Source organism: Pseudorasbora parva, chromosome 7 (assembly GCF_024679245.1).
Source record: "Pseudorasbora parva isolate DD20220531a chromosome 7, ASM2467924v1, whole genome shotgun sequence".
Taxonomy (NCBI): domain Eukaryota; kingdom Metazoa; phylum Chordata; class Actinopteri; order Cypriniformes; family Gobionidae; genus Pseudorasbora; species Pseudorasbora parva.
Window position 1 is genome coordinate 447,353 of NC_090178.1, and position 27,500 is coordinate 474,852.

Below are 27,500 nucleotides of genomic sequence, written 5' to 3' on the forward strand. Positions count from 1 at the left end.
TGGTTCCTCCAGTCTTCAGTGATCATGATCATCAGAAATCATTCTCAGATGAGGATTCATTAGGAGTGCTGGACACAGCTCTGATCACTAATATAGCTGAGGAATAAAAGGCTCAAAAGAATTATTCAAAATAAAAGCATATTTTAAATAATATAAATCTCCTTTACTGTCAATTTAACATCCTTGCTGAATACAATTACTGATTTATTTCAAAAAAAGAAAAAATTATTTATCAAAGTATTATAAAAGTATCTCAGGTTAAGAGCGTATATTAGTGATCATCAGAGCTGTCTCCAGCACTCCTAATGAATCCTCATCTGAGAATGATTTCTGATGATCATGATCACTGAAGACTGGAGGAACCATCCTGAACATTCAGCTCTGAGCACTCAAATACATCAGCATTTAGAGGAGAACACACTGAAAAACTAATATTTCAAATTGTAATAATAGATCACAATATTACTTTTTTTCTGTATTTTTGATCAAATAAATGCCGGCTTGATGAGCAGAAGAAACATTACAGTAATGTGTCCAAACGTCTGGCCTGTGCTGTGTGTTTATTGATTCGTGACCAGGGAAGCCCTAGTTAGCGGCGTTAGTGTCAGTCTGATCAAATTCGCAGCTGATGTTCTTTTGCCGCATTGCATTGTGGGATTCAGTATGACATGAGCGGCTCCGTCACACATCTGGCAGAGGAGTTGTGTGGCGTGTGGATTAGCGCAGTGGCTCTTTTACGGGTGTGCGGGGCGAGCGCAGGCCCTTCAGGCTGCAGGTGTCTCTCTCTCTCTCTCACACACACACACTCTCTCCGTCTCCGACTCTGTTTTCATCCCCTGGGATCCGCCAGGCGAGCCGAGCTTTATGATGATAGGAGCGAGCGCGGCGGCGCGGGGCCATGTGTTCTCCTCAGGCACTCCTGCAGCTGTGAGAGTTTGATTTATGACTTTCTCAGAACTCTGGGATTTCAGAATGCTACATTTAATCAGACGCAGGGGTCGATCGCAGAAGATGCTCGGTGCGGAGAACAAAGCCGGCTTTAATGTTCCGCTCGACAGATCCGCTGCAGACAGACCGTTTCATTAAACGCTGACGGACAGGTGAAGCGTCAGTCGAGTGATGACACACGGGAAGAAACGTCTCTGTTTGGGACGGAAACGAGAAACAAGATTTCAGTCAGAAATCAGATTACTCTCCTCTCCCCATCGGCGGGTCAGCTGGCCTGATTTAAGCAAAAACTCTCTTCAGTTAGATTTGATTTTCAGCAAAACAAGGAAAAATATCTCCTGTCGTTTGACTGATCTAGGAAATGATCTTGAGTTAGGACTGTTCAGATATTTAGACTGGAGACGAGACGTGACTGAGTAAGAGGAGTGTTGTGTGCGGTGTGTGTGAGCAGGTGGATTGGCTTTGATCGAGCAACACGCGGTCTGAAACCTGATCTCGTGTCCACTAGCTCTGATCTCTGCTAACCGCTCACACACACACACACACACACACACACACACACACACACACACACACACACACACACGCACACACACACACACTGGTTCTGTTCTGCTAGAGCTGAGAGAACTATCATGTGTTCCTCTCCTGAGCCCCTTTCACACTGCACGTCGGGCCCGCAGTATTCCCGGAGCATTGCCGGGTCTCCTTCTGTGTGAAAGCACCGCGTCCCGGGATTGATTACCGAACTGAACCGGGGTCGGGGCTCTAGTAATATTGCGGGATTCGACCCGGGACGAGCGCTGTGTGAACAAAAGCCCAAACTAATGCCGCAGCGTGTGTGTAGTTATCGTGCGACTCCTAGAGCTTGTTTCTTCAGTAACACACCCCTGCAGTGCCAGAAGAGCTCGTCGGTGTTTTAAACGCAGAGAGTGTTCGGATACAAAAGAAACTCAAATTAAACGAGCAGAAATGAGCGCAAACTGGACACCAGTCGAGACCACGGAGCTCCTTACTATCCGCGCTGAAGCGGAGATCACTCGCCGTTATACGTCACATCCGGATGTCACGCGTCAACTCGACCCGGGACCAATACGGGTGTGTGTGAAAGCGCACATATTACGGTATTACGCTGGCAGTGGGAATGGACCAAATCTAGCGGCCCGGGAACAAATGCCGGGTCACATTATCCGTGTGTTTGCCGGAATCGCAGTGGGAAAGGGGCTATAGAGACTCAGGCCTGTGATGGAAATGCTCTTCTTATGTAGTTTTTTTTTCTTGTTTCCAGTCCAAATATCTAAACATTCTTAAATCGAGATGCCTTTACTAGATCAGTCAAACGACAGAACGACAGGAAAAAAATCTAAATGAAGTGAGTTTTTGCTTAAAGCGGCGGTGAAATGCTGTTTCCTGCACACTGAGCTTTCCACTGTTAAAGACTCGGATTCCCATCCTAAACATAGACAAAGTTTCAGAAACTAATGTTGGACGTTTGATGGAGTATTTCTGTGTCAAAAATACTCCTTCCGGTTTCTCACAAGTGTCGGAGAGTTTTTTTCGAGTATGGGTCGGCTTGACGTTAATAGAGCGGAAGGTCCTTGTATGGGCCGTACGGGCTCTTCTCCCGGTAGGGTGTGTGTGCGCGTGACTAGAGCGAGAGAGGAAACGCACGCCCATACACACTCTCAGCTGCAGATCCAGTCGTCCGTGAACACTTCTGTCGTTATAGTCCGCGCCGCGCTCCACTTTATTCCTCTGGGTGACGTCGAGCGACTTCAGCGCTTCAGCTCAGCATTCTGGGAAGGCAGCGCTGCATTTGAACCGATCTGAACGCAGAAATGCCGGGAAGCTTCACAACATCGCTTCAGTCGCGTCTCAAAGTGGATCTCCACGGTCACTGCTGTCAGGACTTCACCAAATCATACCAAAGAAGTGTGTTTCTGACGGAGCGGTCCCAGCGATAAAGGTTCGGTCCTGCTTTGGAAGCAGCCGGTGAGTTAAACTGCTTCAGATGTCTGTGCTGTCGGCTATCGTCGCGTGAGTAAACATCAGTAAACGACACGATCGCCGCTTCGTCAGTCAGATGCGCTAACGGACTCCATTGCTGTTCTCTGTATAACGTTACACTCGTCTGACGTGCTAAACCGTTCTGCTTGCTACTGCTAAGGTTTAGTCGCATACAATAGTCCATAAACCGAATCATGTCCTCATAAACTGCGAGTAAACACACACAAATGTTGACAGGCCACTAAATACAGTCCATACCACAGAGACGGACGTCCTGCTGCTGCTGCTTCTCCTGTTCAGTTTATTTCAGCCTCCGGATCTGATTCTGGATCATTATCTGTATTAGCTGAGATAGCGATGGGTTTCTCCACGTTTGAGGACGTCACCGCTTTGTGTTCGCTCGTCATTCCTTAGCTCCGCCCACACGATACGCCTCATCATTCCTTAGCTCCGCCCACACGATACGCCTCATCATTCCTTAGCTCCGCCCACACGATACGCCTCGTCATTCTTTAGCTCCACCCACTCGATACGCCTCGTCATTCCTTAGCTCCGCCCACACGATACGCCTCATCATTCCTTAGCTCCGCCCACACAATACGCCTCATCATTCCTTAGCTCCGCCCACACGATACGCCTCGTCATTCTTTAGCTCCGCCCACTCGATACGCCTCGTCATTCCTTAGCTCCGCCCACTCGATACGCCTCGTCATTCCTTAGCTCCGCCCACACGATACGCCTCGTCATTCTTTAGCTCCGCCCACTCGATACGCCTCCAGGCACTCAGTTTTTTCCAGAAAGACTCGGTACAGCCCATATTTCTTTTACCAATATAATAAAACTAAAGACTTTTCGGAGATATGAAGGATGCAATACTACTCTATAGGTACTCAAGATTGACATGAGTGACTGACACTGAGTGTTTCACCCATAGACCGTAAAAAAATATGGACGACTCGACATCCTCCGTTTCCGCTTGGCAGATTTGAAGCTTTTAGGGCGGCCTGCACGGCGCGGACATCTTGGGACCGAGTCTGCGCAGTAGCGATTTCGGGACCGGAGTTGCGCAGTAGAGCGCAGGAAGTAGAGCAGGAAGTACAGCGGCGATATCTAAAGCCCGCCCACACTCTCGCAGATGCAGAACAATTAATTATGTTGGTGTGAAATAAACAGTTATGGAAATGTAGAAATTAAAGCTAAAGCTCTAATCTGCTCCCAAAAATTTCGAAAAAAGTCCGTTAGTGCCTCAGCGACAACTTCACTCAGAGAAGCCGTCAGTCTCAGCTGTCAATCATGACGTCACACACCCCGATTTAATAGCATCAAAAACTAACTAAAACTAAACTTATTTTAAAACGAACACCTGAAATGAAATCATCGTGATGATAACTGCCTTCAGTGACATAAACTAACTTTGGGGGAAATTTTTTGAAGTGTAATTTTATTATTTAGTTTGCCTCGCGTCCATTAGAAAACACAGAGGGGCGGCTATACTGGGACCGGCCACCGGGGGGCGATCGAGGCGCGAAAGCTTCAGTAAATGAGAGGGAGACTGCAGGCTTGGTTTCACCGCCCCTTTAAAAAAAGCAAAATGATCTGCCAATGGGGGTATTTTCTGATGAGCCAAACTCAGCCCCGCCCACAGCCGAACGTAGCCCCTCCCACATCCGAACTCAGATTAATAAATAATTATGTTGGATTGTTATAAATGAAAAATGTTTTATGTGCTTATATAGCTTATTTTATGTAAATGTAGGTATATTTGTGTGTGTGTGTGTGTGTGTGTGTGTGGTGGGGGGGGGGGGTTGTAATGTAATTGTTTTATAATGTTTGTAATTAAAAGAGGTTTAAAATTCAAGTCTCTCTCTCACACACACACACACACACACACACACACACACACACACACACACACACACACACACACACACTCTCAGTGCTGGCAGGCTCACAGCTGGAAAACTGTGATCTTTCCTGTCAGCTACTGACTGTAATTTAATTCCCAGGATACAGGATTGATTTCCCACAAAGGTGCAGTGACTGAAACATTGAGTATCCAGTGGAAGTTTCCCAGGAGTGACTGACCGACTGCATATTACACCGACCTAATACACAACCAGCCAGCTGTCTGTCTGACTCGCTGTCTGTCTGAGTGTCTGTCTGACTGAGTGTCTGACTCGCTGTCTGTCTGACTCGCTGTCTGTCTGAGTGTCTGACTCGCTGTCTGTCTGAGTGTCTGTCTGAGTGTCTGTCTGAGTGGCTGACAGTCTGATTCGCTGTCTGTCTGAGTGTCTGTCTGAGTGTCTGTCTGAGTGTCTGTCTGTCTGTCTGTCTGAGTGTCTGTCTGAGTGTCTGAGTGTCTGTCTGTGTGTCTGTCTGTCTGTCTGTCTGTCTGTCTGTCTGTCTGTCTGAGTGTCTGTCTGAGTGTCTGTCTGAGTGTCTGACTGTCTGATTCGCTGTCTCTCTGAGTGTCTGTCTGTCTGAGTGTCTGTCTGTCTGAGTGTCTGTCTGTCTGAGTGTCTGTCTGAGTGTCTGACTGTCTGTCTGAGTGTCTGTCTGAGTGTCTGATTCGCTGTCTGTCTGAGTGTCTGTCTGTCTGATTCGCTGTCTCTCTGAGTGTCTGTCTGACTGAGTGTCTGACTCGCTGTCTGTCTGAGTGTCTGATTCGCTGTCTGTCTGAGTGTCTGTCTGTCTGAGTGTCTGTCTGTCTGAGTGTCTGTCTGAGTGTCTGATTTGCTGTCTGTCTGTCTGTCTGTCTGTCTGTCTGAGTGTCTGTCTGACTGAGTGTCTGTCTGAGTGTCTGACTCGCTGTCTGACTGAGTGTCTGACTCGCTGTCTGACTGAGTGTCTGATTCGCTGTCTGACTGAGTGTCTGATTCGCTGTCTCTCTGAGTGTCTGTCTGAGTGTCTGTCTGAGTGTCTGATTCGCTGTCTGTCTGTCTGTCTGTCTGAGTGTCTGTCTGTGAGTGGCTGACTGTCTGTCTGTCTGAGTGTCTGTCTGTCTGAGTGTCTGTCTGTCTGAGTGTCTGTCTGAGTGTCTGACTGAGTGTCTGTCTGTCTGTCTGAGTGTCTGTCTGAGTGTCTGTCTGAGTGTCTGTCTGAGTGTCTGTCTGTCTGTCTGAGTGTCTGTCTGAGTGTCTGTCTGTCTGAGTGTCTGTCTGTCTGAGTGTCTGTCTGAGTGTCTGTCTGAGTGTCTGTCTGAGTGTCTGAGTGCCTGTCTGAGTGTCTGTCTGTCTGTCTGAGTGCCTGTCTGAGTGTCTGTCTGAGTGTCTGTCTGTCTGAGTGTCTGAGTGCCTGTCTGAGTGTCTGTCTGTCTGTCTGAGTGCCTGTCTGAGTGTCTGTCTGAGTGTCTGTCTGTCTGTCTGAGTGTCTGTCTGTCTGTCTGAGTGCCTGTCTGAGTGCCTGTCTGAGTGCCTGTCTGAGTGTCTGTCTGAGTGTCTGTCTGAGTGTCTGTCTGTCTGTCTGAGTGTCTGTCTGAGTGCCTGTCTGTCTGAGTGTCTGTCTGAGTGTCTGTCTGAGTGTCTGTCTGAGTGTCTGAGTGCCTGTCTGAGTGTCTGTCTGTCTGTCTGAGTGCCTGTCTGAGTGTCTGTCTGAGTGTCTGTCTGTCTGAGTGTCTGAGTGCCTGTCTGAGTGTCTGTCTGTCTGTCTGAGTGCCTGTCTGAGTGTCTGTCTGAGTGTCTGTCTGTCTGTCTGAGTGTCTGTCTGTCTGTCTGAGTGCCTGTCTGAGTGCCTGTCTGAGTGCCTGTCTGAGTGTCTGTCTGAGTGTCTGTCTGAGTGTCTGTCTGTCTGTCTGAGTGTCTGTCTGAGTGCCTGTCTGAGTGTCTGTCTGTCTGAGTGTCTGTCTGAGTGTCTGTCTGAGTGTCTGTCTGAGTGTCTGTCTGAGTGTCTGTCTGAGTGTCTGTCTGTCTGTCTGAGTGCCTGTCTGAGTGTCTGTCTGAGTGTCTGTCTGTCTGTCTGAGTGTCTGTCTGTCTGAGTGTCTGAGTGCCTGTCTGAGTGTCTGTCTGTCTGTCTGAGTGCCTGTCTGAGTGTCTGTCTGAGTGTCTGTCTGTCTGTCTGAGTGTCTGTCTGTCTGAGTGTCTGAGTGCCTGTCTGAGTGTCTGTCTGTCTGTCTGAGTGCCTGTCTGAGTGTCTGTCTGAGTGTCTGTCTGTCTGTCTGAGTGCCTGTCTGAGTGCCTGTCTGAGTGCCTGTGTGAGTGTCTGTCTGTCTGTCTGAGTGTCTGTCTGAGTGTCTGTCTGTCTGTCTGAGTGTCTGTCTGTCTGAGTGTCTGTCTGTCTGTCTGAGTGTCTGTCTGAGTGTCTGTCTGTCTGTCTGAGTGTCTGTCTGTCTGAGTGTCTGTCTGTCTGAGTGTCTGTCTGTCTGTCTGAGTGTCTGTCTGAGTGTCTGTCTGTCTGTCTGAGTGTCTGTCTGTCTGTCTGAGTGTCTGTCTGTCTGAGTGTCTGTCTGTCTGAGTGTCTGTCTGTCTGTCTGAGTGTCTGTCTGAGTGTCTGTCTGTCTGTCTGAGTGTCTGTCTGAGTGTCTGTCTGAGTGTCTGTCTGAGTGTCTGACTGAGTGTCTGTCTGAGTGTCTGTCTGAGTGTCTGTCTGTCTGTCTGTCTGTCTGTCTGAGTGCCTGTCTGAGTGTCTGTCTGAGTGTCTGTCTGTCTGTCTGAGTGCCTGTCTGAGTGTCTGTCTGAGTGTCTGTCTGTCTGTCTGAGTGCCTGTCTGAGTGCCTGTCTGAGTGTCTGTCTGAGTGCCTGTCTGAGTGCCTGTCTGAGTGCCTGTCTGAGTGTCTGTCTGAGTGTCTGTCTGTCTGTCTGAGTGCCTGTCTGAGTGTCTGTCTGAGTGTCTGTCTGAGTGCCTGTCTGAGTGCCTGTCTGAGTGTCTGTCTGAGTGTCTGTCTGTCTGTCTGAGTGCCTGTCTGAGTGTCTGTCTGTCTGTCTGAGTGCCTGTCTGAGTGTCTGTCTGTCTGTCTGAGTGTCTGTCTGAGTGTCTGTCTGAGTGTCTGTCTGAGTGTCTGTCTGAGTGTCTGTCTGTCTGTCTGAGTGTCTGTCTGTCTGAGTGTCTGTCTGTCTGTCTGAGTGTCTGTCTGAGTGTCTGTCTGTCTGTCTGAGTGTCTGTCTGTCTGAGTGTCTGTCTGTCTGAGTGTCTGTCTGTCTGTCTGAGTGTCTGTCTGAGTGTCTGTCTGTCTGTCTGAGTGTCTGTCTGTCTGTCTGAGTGTCTGTCTGTCTGAGTGTCTGTCTGTCTGAGTGTCTGTCTGTCTGTCTGAGTGTCTGTCTGAGTGTCTGTCTGTCTGTCTGAGTGTCTGTCTGTCTGTCTGTCTGTCTGGCTGGCTTTTGCTAAATTAAGTGGACGAGTTTCAGTGTGAGAGTGTGAACTACTGAAGTAGCCACAGAGCTCAACAGCGGTGATGATTCTGGAGCGTTCTTCATAATTCATTAATTATAGAGTTATGGAATAAATATTTCAACTAAATAAAAAAATGTGTCTATCGTTAAACATTGAAACTTCACAGCGTTTTAAACTTTTTTCCAAATGTTCAAACTAGTCTTTGTCTTTCCAACTGTTTTAAGTTTGGAGCTGCAGCTGAGAATGTCTTTGAATTAATTTATTTATACTGTGTTGAAATTGCAGTTCTGCATCTGGTTTGCTGAATGGAGTTCAGGGTCTGATGTTCGTCTGATCTCAGAGTGTCTTCAGAAAGGGTTTTACGGCACGTTTGGCAGCATGTGCTCATGTCTTCAGGCTCCGCTGGTGGTTCCCAGTGTTGTTCTTCTTGGGCTGGTCTGGAGAGTTAGCAGGGCTGTAGTTTAACTGATAACCGCGGGACACATGGCTCAGGGGTTTCGGCAGGTAGTGTTCTGTGCCGCTGGCGGAACGGATTGGAGTCTCCGTGGTCGAGTGGAGATGTCCAAACACGAGGCCGTGTGGGAGGGCTGAGAACCGAGCCTTTCCCATGATCCCTCAGCGCGCTCCTGACCGCTGAAGGTGAGCCGAGCCGAGCCGAGGCGGGTTAATCTGTCATTAATTAAGCTAATTACAGGCCTGTCGTTAGGGCTCACGGTTCTGCTGGACTGACAGACAGTGGGTAATTAATGAGGTCAGCCAATAGGAACGCTGGGATGGAATGTGACACTTGCACAGCAGAAGTTTTAGACACAGAGATCTGACAGGCTGTTCCCTTCAGGACCGCTGACCCTGTGACCTCTTCACCAGAGAGACTAGGAACGTGTGTGTGTGTGTGTGTGTGTTGTGTTGTGTAGATTTAGCAGGCAGCTGTTGTTTGCAATCTTTGGATGTGTTTTTGTTATGTTGATCCATTATATCAATGGCTTTGGATCCTGGTGACTCACCGCTCTGCCACACCCACTACATCTAAACCACACCCACTACATCTAATCCACACCCATTACATCTAAACCACACCCATTACATCTAAACCACACCCATTACATCTAATCCACACCCACTACATCTAAACCACACCCATTACATCTAATCCACACCCATTACATCTAATCCACACCCATTACATCTAATCCACACCCACTACATCTAATCCACACCCACTACATCTAATCCACACCCACTACATCTAATCCACACCCATTACATCTAATCCACACCCATTACATCTAAACCACACCCACTACATCTAATCCACACCCACTACATCTAAACCACACCCATTACATCTAATCCACACCCATTACATCTAATCCACACCCATTACATCTAAACCACACCCACTACATCTAATCCACACCCACTACATCTAAACCACACCCATTACATCTAATCCACACCCATTACATCTAAACCACACCCACTACATCTAATCCACACCCACTACATCTAAACCACACCCATTACATCTAATCCACACCCATTACATCTAATCCACACCCATTACATCTAATCCACACCCATTACATCTAATCCACACCCATTACATCTAAACCACACCCACTACATCTAATCCACACCCACTACATCTAAACCACACCCATTACATCTAAACCACACCCATTACATCTAATCCACACCCATTACATCTAAACCACACCCACTACATCTAATCCACACCCATTACATCTAAACCACACCCACTACATCTAAACCACACCCATTACATCTAATCCACACCCACTACATCTAAACCACACCCACTACATCTAATCCACACCCACTACATCTAAACCACACCCATTACATCTAACCACACCCACTACATCTAACCACACCCATTACATCTAACCACACCCACTACATCTAACCACACCCACTACATCTAAACCATACCCACTACATCTAATCCACACCCATTACATCTAAACCACACCCACTACATCTAATCCACACCCACTACATCTAAACCACACCCATTACATCTAATCCACACCCATTACATCTAATCCACACCCACTACATCTAAACCACACCCACTACATCTAATCCACACCCACTACATCTAAACCATACCCACTACATCTAAACCACACCCACTACATCTAAACCATACCCACTACATCTAATCCACACCCATTACATCTAAACCACACCCACTACATCTAATCCACACCCACTACATCTAAACCACACCCATTACATCTAAACCACACCCACTACATCTAAACCACACCCACAGTGTTAAAATGTAAGAAAGTATAACGTTGTTTTTTTTTTGGTGAAAGTTCAGCAACACAGCAGATGGTATTGAACTGTCCTCATCATGATAAAAAAAAACAGTCTGTGTGTGTGTGTGTGTTCTCTCACTCAGTCCTCAGGGTTGTTGAGTGTCCTTCAGTTTGTCCTGTGTCATGAGCTCAGGGACTGTGTGTGTGTGTGTGTGTGTGTATGCGGTACTTGGGCATCTTGTTTCTATGATGTGACTCAACGCTGCAGTCGAAATGTGTGTGTTTTGAGTTCTTGTGTAATGTGTGTGTGTGTGTGTAATGTGTGTGTGTGAGCAGTTTGTGAGCTCTTATGAGTAATTATGGGTTCTGTTTGAAGCGGCCTGTAAAACAGCAGCTCCACACACAGAGTGTGTGTGTGTGTGTGTGTGTGTTTGCAGTAAGAGCTCAAGCGCTGGCTGGTGTGTTCAGTAGGAACCGCGCCACATTTCAGTCAAGAGACACACACACACACACACACACACACACACACACACACACACACACACACGTGCGCGGTAAGGTGCTGCTGTTAGTCGGCTGGTAAGCGGTGGTTGTGGGTGGTCCGCAGTGCCACTCTCTCCTGCTCATTTTTAAAGTCGTTTGTTTGACACATTCTGGCCTTAATTTGCACAGTTATTTCCTGCAGCTGTGAGGACTCCCATCATGCACTGCTCTGAGCCCTGCGGCCGCTCGGCTCATCACTGCCCCCCTGTGGAGGATCTGGGTCTGTGCTCCGCAATGCTCACGCTGCGTTCACACCAAACGTAACCCTAACCCGTTAGATGCACACAAGATGAAGTGTATCTCATGTTTAACCTCTACAGAGCCATCCGAGCCGGCGGCACACGGCAGGACCGGCCGAGGAGAGGCTGCTCTCGCCGGGGTTAACGAGCGCTGATCGCCTGGAGCTCACGACTACAGAAACACAAGAGTGTTCTGTTTAAATAGGCGTGGTCTTTATAGGTAAACCACATATTTTAGCTTTAAACAACTTACTCAACTGAAAGCATTAAAACTACATTTAGTGGCAAAATATCAGCATTTTTTATTATATGCAGGGTTTCTCATCACGTCACTTTACCACGTGACAGCAGCAAGCAGGCTCCTCATTGGTTAACGCGCCGCGAATTGACACCAAAGTTCAAAGTTTTCAACTCGGGCGTAGACGATTCGCTTCAAACGCGTGAATGCACAAAAAGCTCCACTCGCGCGTATCGCGCAACACGCTCAAATCACTTCAACTTCGCGTCCATCGCGCCGCAGGACCTCCAGACGCTCTATTGGCGTTCGGTGTGAACGTAGCTTTAGATTGGTCAGATGGCCAAATGTAGTGTCCTGTATTTTTATTGGCTGAAGCACAGGTAAAGGCCACGCCCCTTCCCCTTACGGGCAGAAGTCCCATCAGCGGAGACTAGCGAGGGTTTATGATGTCACCAACCCAGGAAGAAGCTCGCTGTAGTCCAAACCGGCCATTTTTGTAGGCAATAAACCGCCGTAACTTTAAAAGACAATATCTTTAAAGACAGATTAAAGGTTGTGTTTGTGTGTGTGTGTGATGGGTAGGTTTAGGGGCAGTGTGTGTGTGTGTGTGTGATGGGTAGGTTTAGGGGCTGTGTATGTGTGTGTGCGTGTGTGTGTGATGGGTAGGTTTAGGGGCAGTGTGTGTGTGAGCGTGAGCGTGTGTGTTTGTGTGCGTGTGCGTGAGTGAGAGTGAGAGTGTGAGAGTGTGTGTGTGAGCGTGAGCGTGAGCGTGAGCGTGTGTGTTTGTGTGCGTGTGCGTGTGTGTGAGTGAGAGTGTGAGAGTGTGTGTGTGTGTGTGTGTGTGTGTGTGTGAGGCAGCCGCAGGTGTGTGGCATTGACTTCAGACCGCATGCCGCTCCTCCGCTGCGTGTTTACAGTCGCAGGGCCGGTGCAGACGACTCCTGAAATTACAGGCATGGCTCTGACAGGCTCTCCGCGCTTCAAAGCCTCGTACGGCTCTCCAACGGCCCGCGCAGGCTTTGAAGCGCTCCGTGTTTATGATAGCAATGGGCTCGGGCCATGATAGGAAGAGAGCGCTCGGACCGCAGGTGGCCCGGACGCTTTGTTTGTGTGTGTTTCTGTGCGTTATCTCACACACGGCCTCTTAAAAGCCATAAAGTTCCCTTAATAGAGCTCTTAGAGGACTGCCGAACTCAGCGCCACACAACAGGATGTTGAACATGAGCCTTTAATGCAGTCACACACACACAAACACAAGTCCTCGCGCAGTTAATCATTTGCGATGCTGGAAGCCGTTTGGCCCTCGTTTGGCTCTCGAACACACACACACACACACTCTCTCTCTCTCACACACACACACACACACACACACACACACACACACACACGTCTGGTTTACTATCTTTGTGGAGACTCTCCATAGGTGTAATGGCCTATTTTCTATCCCCCTACACTGCCCCATAAACCTTAACCTACCCATCACACACACACACACACACACACACACACCGCCCCATCACAGGAAACATTCTGCATTTTTACTTTCTCAAAAAAACTCCTCCTGTGTGATTTATAAGCATTTTGAAAAGTGGGGACCGCTGGCTGGTTAGGTTATGTAGGTCTCTGGTTTTACTGTCCTTATGGGGACATTTGGTCCCCCAATGTAATATAAACAAGGGCGCACACACACACATACACACACACAAACACACACACGATCCCGGACGCTCCCAAAGCCGTTGTGGAAGTAGTGGAGCTCATCAGCGGGACGGCCGCGCTCTTATCTGGTGACTGAGGCCTTCTGATGTACGCCGGAGAGTTCCCAGTTAATCCCGCAGGCATGGCAGCCATTACATGACCTCAGCGCTGAACTGGGCTGGAGACGGCTGGAGTTTCATGGCCGCTTATTGAAGAAAAATGTTATTTTTGGCTGCATATCAGATGCGTTGTGCTATTGAATGAAGTGATTGTGTGTGTGTGTGTGTGTGTGTGTGTGTGTGTGTGTGTGTGTGTGTGTGTGTGTGTGTGATACAGTAACTCACTAATAGGCAGGTTGAGCTAATTGATGTTTTACTCAGTGGAAAGCGAGAGTGAACGGTGTGTAATATAGCACCTAAACACCAGCCGTGTGTGTGTGTGTGTGTGTGTTGCAGGTGCAGTGCTGTTGATGAGCGTTCAGGGCATCGCTGTCAATGTGGATCCGGTTCTGTCCTCATGGCTGCTGTTCCACCCGCAGAGAGCTAGCGGAAACAGACAGACTCAACAGGTGTGTGTGTGTGTGTGTGTGTGTGTGTGTGTGTGTGTGTGTGTGTGTGTGTGTGTGTGTTACTGATGCTGAGTGATGTTTGCAGGTTTCCATGGTGATGAAGAAGAGGAGGGAGGATGAAGCATCTGTTGGCAGCACACCGCTAACCAAACCTAGTAATCAGGCGTCAGACTACACTAGCAGCCCTGTGAAGACCAAGACTGTGACGGGTACACACACACACACACACACACACACACACACACACTGCCCCTAAACCTACCCTTCACACACACACACACAAACACACACACTCTTTCACTCACTTACTGACAAATGTATATTTATTTAGGTCTATTCAAAATAAATTGTATTGTTGAAGGACAGCACCGGCGCCTCTTGTGCATTCAGGAGGAGTGTGTGAGAGCAGCTTTGTGTGTGTGTGTGTGTGTGTGGGAGGTTTTGGGCTGCTTTGCATGTTTCTTGTCTGCAGGAGCTGCTTGAGATGGTTTGACCTTCACACTACAGATGTTGATCATTTCCAGTGTAATCAAAAGACTCTCCGAGTCCATGACTGCAGTGTGGTTTCCATTAACAGAAACACAACACCGATCTCCACACACACACACACACACACACACACACACACACACGCTAAAACTGGTCTTAACTCCACTTCCTTCTCTGGTCTTCCTGTTATTTGTTGTTTGATTTGTACACACACACACACACGCACGCACGCACGCACGCACGCACGCACGCACGCACGCACGCACGCGCGCGCATGCATGCATTATTGTGTAAGTTTTTTTTACTGTGTTTTTGTTTATCGATGTTTTCCTGCAGCGGTTATGAACATGAAGAACAATCTGAATCTCCATTAACACGTTTATGTGTGTGTGTCTGTGTGTGTCTGTGTGTGTGCATGTGTGTGTGTAGAGTCGAGGCCTCTCTCTGTTCCAGTGAAGGTTTTTCCATCATCTGAAGAATGTCACGTGAGTCCAGAGGAGCGCATGAAGAACCTGATAACACACACCTGGAACGCCGTCAAGCACCTCACGCTACAGGTGTGTGTGAGTGAGTGAGTGAGTGAGTGAGTGAGTGAGTGAGTGAGTGTGTGAGTGTGTGAGTGAGTGAGTGAGTGAGTGAGTGAGTGTGAGTGAGTGAGTGAGTGAGTGAGTGTGAGTGAGTGAGTGAGTGTGAGTGAGTGAGTGAGTGAGTGAGTGAGTGAGTGAGAGTGAGTGAGTGAGTGTGAGTGAGTGAGTGAGTGAGTGAGTGTGAGTGAGTGAGTGAGTGAGTGAGTGAGTGAGTGAGTTAGTGAGTGTGTGAGTGAGTGAGTGAGTGAGTGAGTGAGTGAGTGAGTGAGTGAGTGTGAGTGAGTGAGTGAGTGAGTGTGAGTGAGTGAGTGAGTGAGTGAGTGAGTGAGTGAGTGAGTGAGTGAGTGAGTGAGTGAGTGTGTGAGTGTGTGAGTGAGTGAGTGAGTGAGTGAGTGAGTGAGTGAGTGTGTGAGTGAGTGAGTGAGTGAGTGAGTGAGTGAGTGAGTGAGTGAGTGAGTGAGTGAGTGAGTGAGTGAGTGAGTGAGTGTGTGAGTGAGTGAGTGAGTGAGTGAGTGAGTGAGTGAGTGAGTGAGTGTGTGAGAGTGAGTGAGTGAGTGAGTGAGTGAGTGTGTGAGTGAGTGTGTGAGTGAGTGAGTGAGTGAGTGAGTGAGTGAGTGAGTGAGTGTGTGAGTGAGTGAGTGAGTGAGTGAGTGAGTGAGTGAGTGAGTGTGTGAGTGTGTGAGTGTGTGAGTGTGTGAGTGTGTGAGTGAGTGAGTGAGTGAGTGAGTGAGTGAGTGAGTGAGTGAGTGAGTGTGTGAGTGAGTGAGTGAGTGAGTGAGTGAGTGTGTGAGTGAGTGAGTGAGTGAGTGAGTGAGTGAGTGTGTGAGTGAGTGTGTGAGTGTGTGAGTGTGTGAGTGAGTGAGTGAGTGAGTGAGTGAGTGAGTGAGTGTGTGAGTGAGTGAGTGAGTGAGTGAGTGAGTGAGTGAGTGAGTGAGTGAGTGAGTGTGTGAGTGAGTGAGTGAGTGTGTGAGTGAGTGAGTGAGTGAGTGAGTGAGTGAGTGAGTGAGTGAGTGAGTGTGTGAGAGTGAGTGAGTGAGTGAGTGAGTGAGTGAGTGAGTGAGTGAGTGAGTGAGTGTGTGAGTGTGTGAGTGAGTGAGTGAGTGAGTGAGTGAGTGAGTGAGTGAGTGAGTGAGTGAGTGAGTGAGTGTGTGAGTGTGTGAGTGAGTGAGTGAGTGAGTGAGTGAGTGAGTGAGTGAGTGAGTGAGTGAGTGAGTGTTTGAGTGAGTGTGTGAGTGTGTGAGTGAGTGAGTGAGTGAGTGAGTGTGTGAGTGAGTGAGTGAGTGTGTTATTTTGTGTGCTCTGTGCAGGTGGAGCTGCAGTCGTGGTGTGTGTTCCTCCCGTCCGAAAGCCTCCCGTCTCCCAGTACTCTGATGAGTGGGGACGTGCCGGGGACGGTCCGCTGCTGGTACCACAGCCAGGCCAGTATGCCGGGGACGCTGGTGCTGAGTCTGCCCCAGATCAGTGTGTGGAGCGCCGGACACCGCAGGATGGAGCCGCTGCAGGAGCTGCCCGTCAGCCTGCCCAGACCCGTGCTGGAGGAGGGTACGAGTGTGTGTGTGTGTGTGTGTGTGTCTGAGAGAGCAGGAGCTGCCCGTCAGCCTGCCCAGACCCGTGCTGGAGGAGGGTACGAGTGTGTGTGTGTGTGTGTGTGTGTGTGTGTGTCTGAGAGAGCAGGAGCTGCCCGTCAGCCTGCCCAGACCCGTGCTGGAGGAGGGTACGAGTGTGTGTGTGTGTGTGTGTGTGTGTGAGAGAGAGAGAGCAGGAGCTGCCCGTCAGCCTGCCCAGACCCGTGCTGGAGGAGGGTACGAGTGTGTGTGTGTGTGTGTGTGTGTGTGAGAGAGAGAGAGCAGGAGCTGCCCGTCAGCCTGCCCAGACCCGTGCTGGAGGAGGGTATGAGTGTGTGTGTGTGTGTGTGTGTGCAGGTGATGCGTTCCCCTGGACGGTGTGTGTGAGTCAGCTGAGTGTGTACTCTCTCCTGGGACAGCAGCGGTCCCTCAGTGTGACGTGTGTGTGTGTGTGTGTGTGTGTGTGTGTGCAGGTGATGCGTTCCCCTGGACGGTGTGTGTGAGTCAGCTGAGTGTGTACTCTCTCCTGGGACAGCAGCGGTCCCTCAGTGTGACGTGTGTGTGTGTGTGTGTGTGTGTGTGTGTGTGTGTGTGTGTGTGTGTGTGTGTGTGTGTGTGTGTGCAGGTGATGCGTTCCCCTGGACGGTGTGTGTGAGTCAGCTGAGTGTGTACTCTCTCCTGGGACAGCAGCGGTCCCTCAGTGTGTGTGTGACGTGTGTGTGTGTGTGTGTGTGTGCAGGTGATGCGTTCCCCTGGACGGTGTGTGTGAGTCAGCTGAGTGTGTACTCTCTCCTGGGACAGCAGCGGTCCCTCAGTGTGTGTGTGTGTGTGTGCAGGTGATGCGTTCCCCTGGACGGTGTGTGTGAGTCAGCTGAGTGTGTACTCTCTCCTGGGACAGCAGCGGTCCCTCAGTGTGTGTGTGACGTGTGTGTGTGTGTGTGCAGGTGATGCGTTCCCCTGGACGGTGTGTGTGAGTCAGCTGAGTGTGTACTCTCTCCTGGGACAGCAGCGGTCCCTCAGTGTGTGTGTGTGTGTGTGTGTGTGTGTGTGTGTGTGTGTGTGCAGGTGATGCGTTCCCCTGGACGGTGTGTGTGAGTCAGCTGAGTGTGTACTCTCTCCTGGGACAGCAGCGGTCCCTCAGTGTGTGTGTGTGTGTGTGTGTGTGTGTGTGTGTGTGTGTGCAGGTGATGCGTTCCCCTGGACGGTGTGTGTGAGTCAGCTGAGTGTGTACTCTCTCCTGGGACAGCAGCGGTCCCTCAGTGTGTGTGTGTGTGTGTGCAGGTGATGCGTTCCCCTGGACGGTGTGTGTGAGTCAGCTGAGTGTGTACTCTGTCCTGGGACAGCAGCGGTCCCTCAGTGTGTGTGTGACGTGTGTGTGTGTGTGTGCAGGTGATGCGTTCCCCTGGACGGTGTGTGTGAGTCAGCTGAGTGTGTACTCTCTCCTGGGACAGCAGCGGTCCCTCAGTGTGTGTGTGACGTGTGTGTGTGTGTGTGCAGGTGATGCGTTCCCCTGGACGGTGTGTGTGAGTCAGCTGAGTGTGTACTCTCTCCTGGGACAGCAGCGGTCCCTCAGTGTGTGTGTGTGTGTGTGTGTGTGTGTGTGTGTGTGCAGGTGATGCGTTCCCCTGGACGGTGTGTGTGAGTCAGCTGAGTGTGTACTCTCTCCTGGGACAGCAGCGGTCCCTCAGTGTGTGTGTGTGTGTGTGCAGGTGATGCATTCCCCTGGACGGTGTGTGTGAGTCAGCTGAGTGTGTACTCTCTCCTGGGACAGCAGCGGTCCCTCAGTGTGATGTGTGTGTGTGTGTGTGTGCAGGTGATGCGTTCCCCTGGACGGTGTGTGTGAGTCAGCTGAGTGTGTACTCTCTCCTGGGACAGCAGCGGTCCCTCAGTGTGATGTGTGTGTGTGTGTGTGTGTGTGTGCAGGTGATGCGTTCCCCTGGACGGTGTGTGTGAGTCAGCTGAGTGTGTACTCTCTCCTGGGACAGCAGCGGTCCCTCAGTGTGATGTGTGTGTGTGTGTGTGTGTGCAGGTGATGCGTTCCCCTGGACGGTGTGTGTGAGTCAGCTGAGTGTGTACTCTCTCCTGGGACAGCAGCGGTCCCTCAGTGTGTGTGTGTGTGTGTGTGTGCAGGTGATGCGTTCCCCTGGACGGTGTGTGTGAGTCAGCTGAGTGTGTACTCTCTCCTGGGACAGCAGCGGTCCCTCAGTGTGACGTGTGTGTGTGTGTGTGTGTGTGTGTGTGTGTGTGTGTGTGTGCAGGTGATGCGTTCCCCTGGACGGTGTGTGTGAGTCAGCTGAGTGTGTACTCTCTCCTGGGACAGCAGCGGTCCCTCAGTGTGTGTGTGTGTGTGTGTGTAGGTGATGCGTTCCCCTGGACGGTGTGTGTGAGTCAGCTGAGTGTGTACTCTCTCCTGGGACAGCAGCGGTCCCTCAGTGTGATGTGTGTGTGTGTGTGTGTGTGTGTGTGTGTGTGTGCAGGTGATGCGTTCCCCTGGACGGTGTGTGTGAGTCAGCTGAGTGTGTACTCTCTCCTGGGACAGCAGCGGTCCCTCAGTGTGTGTGTGTGTGTGTGTGTGTGTGTGTGTGTGTGCAGGTGATGCGTTCCCCTGGACGGTGTGTGTGAGTCAGCTGAGTGTGTACTCTCTCCTGGGACAGCAGCGGTCCCTCAGTGTGTGTGTGTGTGTGTGTGTGTGTGCAGGTGATGCGTTCCCCTGGACGGTGTGTGTGAGTCAGCTGAGTGTGTACTCTCTCCTGGGACAGCAGCGGTCCCTCAGTGTGTGTGTGTGTGTGTGTGTGTGTGTGTGTGTGTGTGCAGGTGATGCGTTCCCCTGGACGGTGTGTGTGAGTCAGCTTAGTGTGTACTCTCTCCTGGGACAGCAGCGGTCCCTCAGTGTGATGTGTGTGTGTGTGCAGGTGATGCGTTCCCCTGGACGGTGTGTGTGAGTCAGCTGAGTGTGTACTCTCTCCTGGGACAGCAGCGGTCCCTCAGTGTGTGTGTGTGTGTGTGTGTGTGTGTGTGTGTGCAGGTGATGCGTTCCCCTGGACAGTGTGTGTGAGTCAGCTGAGTGTGTACTCTCTCCTGGGACAGCAGCGGTCCCTCAGTGTGTGTGTGTGTGTGTGTGTGTGTGTGTGTGTGTGTGTGTGTGTGTGTGTGTGTGTGCAGGTGATGCGTTCCCCTGGACGGTGTGTGTGAGTCAGCTGAGTGTGTACTCTGTCCTGGGACAGCAGCGGTCCCTCAGTGTGTGTGTGTGTGTGTGTGTGTGTGTGTGTGTGCAGGTGATGCGTTCCCCTGGACGGTGTGTGTGAGTCAGCTGAGTGTGTACTCTCTCCTGGGACAGCAGCGGTCCCTCAGTGTGATGTGTGTGTGTGTGTGTGTGCAGGTGATGCGTTCCCCTGGACGGTGTGTGTGAGTCAGCTGAGTGTGTACTCTCTCCTGGGACAGCAGCGGTCCCTCAGTGTGTGTGTGTGTGTGTGTGTGTGCAGGTGATGCGTTCCACTGGACGGTGTGTGTGAGTCAGCTGAGTGTGTACTCTCTCCTGGGACAGCAGCGGTCCCTCAGTGTGTGTGTGTGTGTGTGTGTGTGTGTGTGTGTGTGCAGGTGATGCGTTCCCCTGGACGGTGTGTGTGAGTCAGCTTAGTGTGTACTCTCTCCTGGGACAGCAGCGGTCCCTCAGTGTGATGTGTGTGTGTGTGTGTGCAGGTGATGCGTTCCCCTGGACGGTGTGTGTGAGTCAGCTGAGTGTGTACTCTCTCCTGGGACAGCAGCGGTCCCTCAGTGTGTGTGTGACGTGTGTGTGTGTGTGTGTGTGTGTGTGCAGGTGATGCGTTCCCCTGGACGGTGTGTGTGAGTCAGCTGAGTGTGTACTCTCTCCTGGGACAGCAGTGGTCCCTCAGTGTATGTGTGTGTGTGTGTGTGTGTGTGTGTGTGTGTGTGTGCAGGTGATGCGTTCCCCTGGACGGTGTGTGTGAGTCAGCTGAGTGTGTACTCTCTCCTGGGACAGCAGCGGTCCCTCAGTGTGATGTGTGTGTGTGTGTGTGTGTGCAGGTGATGCGTTCCCCTGGACGGTGTGTGTGAGTCAGCTGAGTGTGTACTCTCTCCTGGGACAGCAGTGGTCCCTCAGTGTGATGTGTGTGTGTGTGTGTGTGCAGGTGATGCGTTTCCCTGGACGGTGTGTGTGAGTCAGCTGAGTGTGTACTCTCTCCTGGGACAGCAGCGGTCCCTCAGTGTGTGTGTGTGTGTGTGTGTGTGCAGGTGATGCGTTCCCCTGGATGGTGTGTGTGAGTCAGCTGAGTGTGTACTCTCTCCTGGGACAGCAGCGGTCCCTCAGTGTGATGTGTGTGTGTGTGTGTGTGTGCAGGTGATGCGTTCCCCTGGACGGTGTGTGTGAGTCAGCTGAGTGTGTACTCTCTCCTGGGACAGCAGCGGTCCCTCAGTGTGATGTGTGTGTGTGTGTGTGTGTGTGCAGGGGATGCGTTCCCCTGGACGGTGTGTGTGAGTCAGCTGAGTGTGTACTCTCTCCTGGGACAGCAGCGGTCCCTCAGTGTGATGTGTGTGTGTGTGTGTGTGGGCGCAGGTGATGCGTTCCCCTGGACGGTGTGTGTGAGTCAGCTGAGTGTGTACTCTCTCCTGGGACAGCAGCGGTCCCTCAGTGTGATGTGTGTGTGTGTGTGTGTGTGTGTGTGCAGGTGATGCGTTCCCCTGGACGGTGTGTGTGAGTCAGCTGAGTGTGTACTCTCTCCTGGGACAGCAACGGTCCCTCAGTGTGATGTGTGTGTGTGTGTGTGTGTGTGTGTGCAGGTGATGCGTTCCCCTGGACGGTGTGTGTGAGTCAGCTGAGTGTGTACTCTCTCCTGGGACAGCAACGGTCCCTCAGTGTGATGTGTGTGTGTGTGTGTGTGTGTGTGTGCAGGTGATGCGTTCCCCTGGACGGTGTGTGTGAGTCAGCTGAGTGTGTACTCTCTCCTGGGACAGCAGCGGTCCCTCAGTGTGTGTGTGTGTGTGTGTGTGTGTGCAGGTGATGCGTTCCCCTGGACGGTGTGTGTGAGTCAGCTGAGTGTGTACTCTCTCCTGGGACAGCAGCGGCCCCTCAGTGTGATGTGTGTGTGTGTGCAGGTGATGCGTTCCCCTGGACGGTGTGTGTGAGTCAGCTGAGTGTGTACTCTCTCCTGGGACAGCAGCGGTCCCTCAGTGTGTGTGTGTGTGTGTGCAGGTGATGCGTTCCCCTGGACGGTGTGTGTGAGTCAGCTGAGTGTGTACTCTCTCCTGGGACAGCAGCGGTCCCTCAGTGTGTGTGTGTGTGTGTGTGTGTGTGTGTGTGTGTGTGTGTGCAGGTGATGCGTTCCCCTGGACGGTGTGTGTGAGTCAGCTTAGTGTGTACTCTCTCCTGGGACAGCAGCGGTCCCTCAGTGTGATGTGTGTGTGTGTGCAGGTGATGCGTTCCCCTGGACGGTGTGTGTGAGTCAGCTGAGTGTGTACTCTCTCCTGGGACAGCAGCGGTCCCTCAGTGTGTGTGTGTGTGTGTGCAGGTGATGCGTTCCCCTGGACGGTGTGTGTGAGTCAGCTGAGTGTGTACTCTCTCCTGGGACAGCAGCGGTCCCTCAGTGTGATGTGTGTGTGTGTGTGTGTGTGCAGGTGATGCGTTCCCCTGGACGGTGTGTGTGAGTCAGCTGAGTGTGTACTCTCTCCTGGGACAGCAGCGGTCCCTCAGTGTGCTCGAGCCGCTGGGCTTCACCTCCACTCTGGCCCTCACCGCCCCGAAGCTGCAGCCCGAGAGCAGAGACGCCTTCATCATGTGCCTGCATGTGGACCTGCAGCCGGTGCGCCTCAAGTGCTCCAACCCTCAGGTACACACACACACACACACACACACACACACATTCAGGCTGAATATTGCACACTGTAAACTAGGGCAGTGAATCTTTGGGTTGGCTTCGATTCGATTATTGATTTTCCTAAATGCGTTCACAGATTATTAAAATGCTTCAGCTAATGCGTCCGTCAGTGTGAGATTTCCCCAGCGGCCTTCAGGGGTCAGAGAGGGGACAGCAGTGTATAAGGGTCATTAGTTAACATCAACGGCTCTTATAAAGCATTTATTGATCTTTGTTCATATTAATTTGACCATTTACTAATGCGTGATTAGAATCTTGGTAACATTAGTTAATGTGCATGAACGAACATAAACCACGAGCAGCTGGATTTATATTAATTAGTGCTGGGCAACGATTCAAATGATTAACCGCAGTATGGGCAAAATTCAATAATGGACACAGAAGTGCAGTAACATACGGTTTGCTAACACTTTAAACAAATAAGACGCTTTTTACAGCAGTTAAACGTTAGTAACAGTTCCAATATTTCTTGTAAATAACAACTTAAACATTAATTTAATCAATTTAATTTAATTTAATTGGTGGTCTAGATATATTGATTGTGTAGTAATATTCTCATCAATGTTCTGTCCGCTTTAACAGGCCGACTAAATCTGCATATTTGTTATATTCACCCCAGGGCGATATTTAATTTTATAAAGGCCATTTTTTTAAATCTTATTAAATGTCTGCATGATCTTTCATGATAAATTCTTAGATTTGATTAATAAATTCAGTTATAATAGTAAAGACACTACAGGCTGTTACCAATCCCTTTAAAACCCGGGACGCCGCTCACAAAAGCACAAGCGCTTGAACTCGAGCTCTGTGTTTTCAGAATGAGCTGCTGCTAAAGCGAGACCACAAACACGCTGGAGAGTCTAGACAGTGGACACAGCACACTGAGCTCTTCTCATTGGACACAGCACACTGAGCTCTTCTCATTGGACACAGCACACTGAGCTCTTCTCATTGGACACATGCTCAGCATTTCTGTTTTAATGTCAGCTGCAGAACATTTGTCTGCTGGAGTCGGAGGAATACGTGATTACTCCTCGACTAACTGCAGGTCTCAGACTCGTCGTCTTTTCTCCGCTATTGGGCCGTGTAGCGAGTGAAGCGCTTAGCAAACAAGAACAAATGTGGGCGGGGCTTGAGTGTGTCTGGGGGAGCTGATTGGACGGCTGTGGTTTGCTATTGGCTGAAAGGAGAGCTGACGTATGCGATTGTGTGTGCCTCAGGTCCAGCTGGTGTTCTGACTGTGTGTGTGTGTGTCTGTGTGTGTGTGTGTCTGTGTGTGTGTGCGCCTCAGGTCCAGCTGGTGTTCAGCCTATGGTGTCGCTGGTCTCAGATCTTCAGTGTGTTTGAGCGGATGCAGAGCCGAGGGTCCCAGAGGCCGTCCGCAGGTTTCCCAGAATCCTCAGCGCCGCCTGCTGGCCCCTCCCCTATTCCACCGGACACCAGCTCCTGCAGCCCCTCAGCTGACCTGGGCGAGCCCACAGAGGTCAGAGGTCACACATACACACACACACACACACACACACACACACACACAAACTCTTACACACTTTATCATCAATCAAACAGTCGACTCAGCTCAACATGCCTTCTGCCTGGAGCACCAGACGTTCAGACCCACAATGCAATGCTCTGACATCCTCCCACACTTACAACGCTTCCCACACTAATTAAGATCAATAAAACATTCAATCATACAAATGTAAAATCTGATTTCTTTATAAAAACACCAAATAAAATGTGTATATATATATATCCACTCCCCTACAGGATTATTAGGAGCACACACTAGTACTGTGTTTGACCCTTTCTCCTCCAGATCTGCCTTAATTCTCCGTGGCGTTGATCCTCAAGCTGCTGAAAGCATTCTTTAGAAATGTCGGCCCATATTGATAGGAGAGCATCTTGCAGTTGATGGAGATTTGTGGGATGCACATCCAGGGCACGAAGCTCCCGTTCCACCACATCCCAGAGATGCTCTATTGGGTTGAGATCTGGGGACTGTGGCAGCCATTTTAGTTCAGTCAACTCATTGTCATGTTCAAGAAACCAATCTGAAATGATTGGAGCTTTGTGACATGGTGCATTATCCTGCTGGAAGTAGCCATCAGAGGATGGGGACATGGTGGTCATAAAGGGATGGACATGGTCAGAAACAATGCTCAGGTAGGCCGTGGCATTTAAACGATGCCCAATTGGCACTAAGGGGCCTAAAGTGTGCCAAGAAAACATCCCCCACACCATTACACCACCTCCACCAGCCTGCACAGTGGTAACAAGGCATGATGGATCCATGTTCTCATTCTGTTTACGCCAAATTCTGACTCTACCATCTGAATGTCTCAGCAGAAATCGAGACTCATCAGACCAGGCAACATTTCTCCAGTCTTCAACTGGCCAATTTTGGTGAGCTTGAGCAAATTGTCGCCTCTTTTTCCTATTTGTAGTGGAGATGAGTGGTCCCCGGTGGGGTCTTCTGCTGTTGTAGCCCATCCGCCTCAAGGTTGTGTGTGTTGTGGCTTCACAAATGCTTTGCTGCATACCTCGGTTGTAACGAGTGGTTATTTCAGTCAAAGTTGCTCTTCTATCAGCTTGAATCAGTCGGCCCATTCTCCTCTGACCTCGAGCATCAACAAGGCATTTTCTCCCACAGGACTGCTGCATACTGGATGCTCTTCCCTTTTCACACCATTCTTTGTAAACCCTAGAAATGGTTGTGTGTGTAAATCCCAGTAACTGAGCAGATTGTGAAATACTCAGACCGGCCCGTCTGGCCCCAACAACCATGCCACGCTCAAAACGGCTTAAATCCCCTTTCTTTCCCATTCTGACATTCAGTTTGGAGTTCAGGAGATTGTCTTGACCAGGACCACACCCCTAAATGCACTGAAGAACTGCCATGTGATTGGCTGATTAGATAATCGCATTAATGAGAAACTGAACAGCGGTTCCTAATAATCCTTTAGGGGAATGTAAAACCGGTTCTGAGTAATCTATATACCAGAGGTTAGAGACGACAAGATCTGTGTGTGTGTGTGTGTGTGTGTGTGTCTGTGTGTGTGTCTGTGTGTGTGTGTGTGTGTGTGTGTGTGTGTGTGTGTGTGTGTGTGTGTGTTCAGGGGGATTCAGCACACACTGAGGAACCGGCGGTGTGTGAGACGATGACTCTGGAGCAGAAGACCTGCAGCATCAGCGGCTCTAGCGGGAAACTGAGCGTCTGGATGCAGTGGATGCTGCCGAAACTCACACTGCAGCTCTTCTCCTGCGACACCGCGTCCAGAAACAACGGTACTGACCACACACACACACACACGTTTGTTTTTGTGAAATGTGGAGACATGTTATAGACGGAATGGTTTTTGTACCAAACAAACCGTTTTTTCCAGCCCCTTACACTGCCCCTAAACCTACCCATCTCACACACACACACACACACACACACACACACACACACACACACACACACACACACACACACACACACACACACACACACACGCACACACACACACACTGCCCCTAAACCTACCCATCTCACACACACACACACACACACTCACACACATTTCTGCTATGAAGTGTCTCATAAACCCATGTGAGCCGTCACTTGAGTGGTTGATATGTTGTGATCCGGAAGGAAAGCGAGAGCATATCTGAGATGTGCGGAAGGATTCGCTCCTCTGTGTGTGTGTGTGTGTGTGTGTGTGTGTGTGTGTTCCATTGGGATGCTCCGGCTCGCTGCTCTGTTGTTTGTTGTTGTTTTCCTCGTGGCTGTTTGGAGCAGAACGGACACATGGCTCCTCCGAACAGGAAACAGGAAGCGGCTCTGAGCTCGGGATCACAGCTGCAGGGACAGCAGAACAAGAAGAGATTGACAGAGCGCTGACACGATCCTCCGGTCACACACACACACACACACACACACACACACACACACACACACACACACATATACATACACACACTCACACAGAACAAGTGGAGATTGACAGAGTGCTGACACAATCCTCCGGTCACACACACACATACACACACTCACACAGAACGAGCGGAGATTGACAGAGCACTGACACGATCCTCCGGTCACACACACACACACATACACACACAACAAGCGGAGCGCTGACCCCTGACCTGCTGCTGCTGCAGATTGAGTGAGATGAGAGGAGGTCTGACTTCCGGTCGTTCTTCGCTCTGGAGGGATGAAGATCTTAAAGGCTTCCGGTCTGAGCTTTCATGAGCCTCGGCCTCCACCTGAGACTGCTCGTGATGCTCGGCTCATCAATGCAGATGCAGTAAATACAGTGTGTGTGTGTGTGTGTGTGTGTGTGTGTGTGTGTGTGTGTGTTTCAGAGCTGTGTGTGATGGCAGAGATGGAGGACATCAGCGCATCTGTAGACGTTCAGGATGTTTATACAAAGGTGAAGTGTAAAGTTGGAAGCTTCCACATAGATCACTACAGAAGCAGGTGAGCAACACACACACACACACACACTCACCCTCACACACACTCTCTCACACTCACTCACACTCACTCTCTCACACTCACACACTCACTCTCTCACACTCACACACACTCACTCTCTCACACTCACACACTCACTCTCTCACACTCACTCACACACACTCTCTCACACTCACTCACACTCACTCTCTCACACTCACACACTCACTCTCTCACACTCACACACACTCACTCTCTCACACTCACACACTCACTCTCTCACACTCACTCACACACACTCTCTCACACTTACACACACTCACTCTCTCACACTCACTCACACACACTCTCTCACACTTACACACACTCACTCTCACACTCACACACTCACTCTCTCACACTCACACACACTCATGCTCTCACACTCACACACACACTCTCTCTCTCACACACACACACATACACACTCACTCTCTCACACTCACACACTCACACACTCACTCCCTCATTCACACACACTCACCCTAACACACACTCACACACACACTTTCTCACACTCACACACACTCACTCTCTCACACTCACACACTCACTCCCTCATTCACACACACTCACCCTAACACACACTCACACACACACTTTCTCACACTCACACACACTCACTCTCTCACA

At 50.3% G+C, this 27,500-nt stretch overlaps 1 protein-coding gene across 1 annotated transcript in view; it reads left to right on the forward strand.

Annotated features, from left to right (window-relative positions):
* Window positions 1-27,500, forward strand: part of LOC137083485 (intermembrane lipid transfer protein VPS13B) — a 183,556-nt gene that overhangs the window by 40,423 nt on the left and 115,633 nt on the right. Inside the window, exons 17-24 of the mRNA XM_067449435.1 lie at window positions 13,743-13,855; window positions 13,941-14,064; window positions 14,774-14,901; window positions 16,239-16,473; window positions 22,128-22,339; window positions 23,679-23,870; window positions 25,504-25,672; window positions 26,738-26,852. Coding sequence (XP_067305536.1) covers window positions 13,743-13,855; window positions 13,941-14,064; window positions 14,774-14,901; window positions 16,239-16,473; window positions 22,128-22,339; window positions 23,679-23,870; window positions 25,504-25,672; window positions 26,738-26,852 — 1,288 coding nt within the window. The remainder of the gene's footprint in view (window positions 1-13,742; window positions 13,856-13,940; window positions 14,065-14,773; window positions 14,902-16,238; window positions 16,474-22,127; window positions 22,340-23,678; window positions 23,871-25,503; window positions 25,673-26,737; window positions 26,853-27,500) is intronic.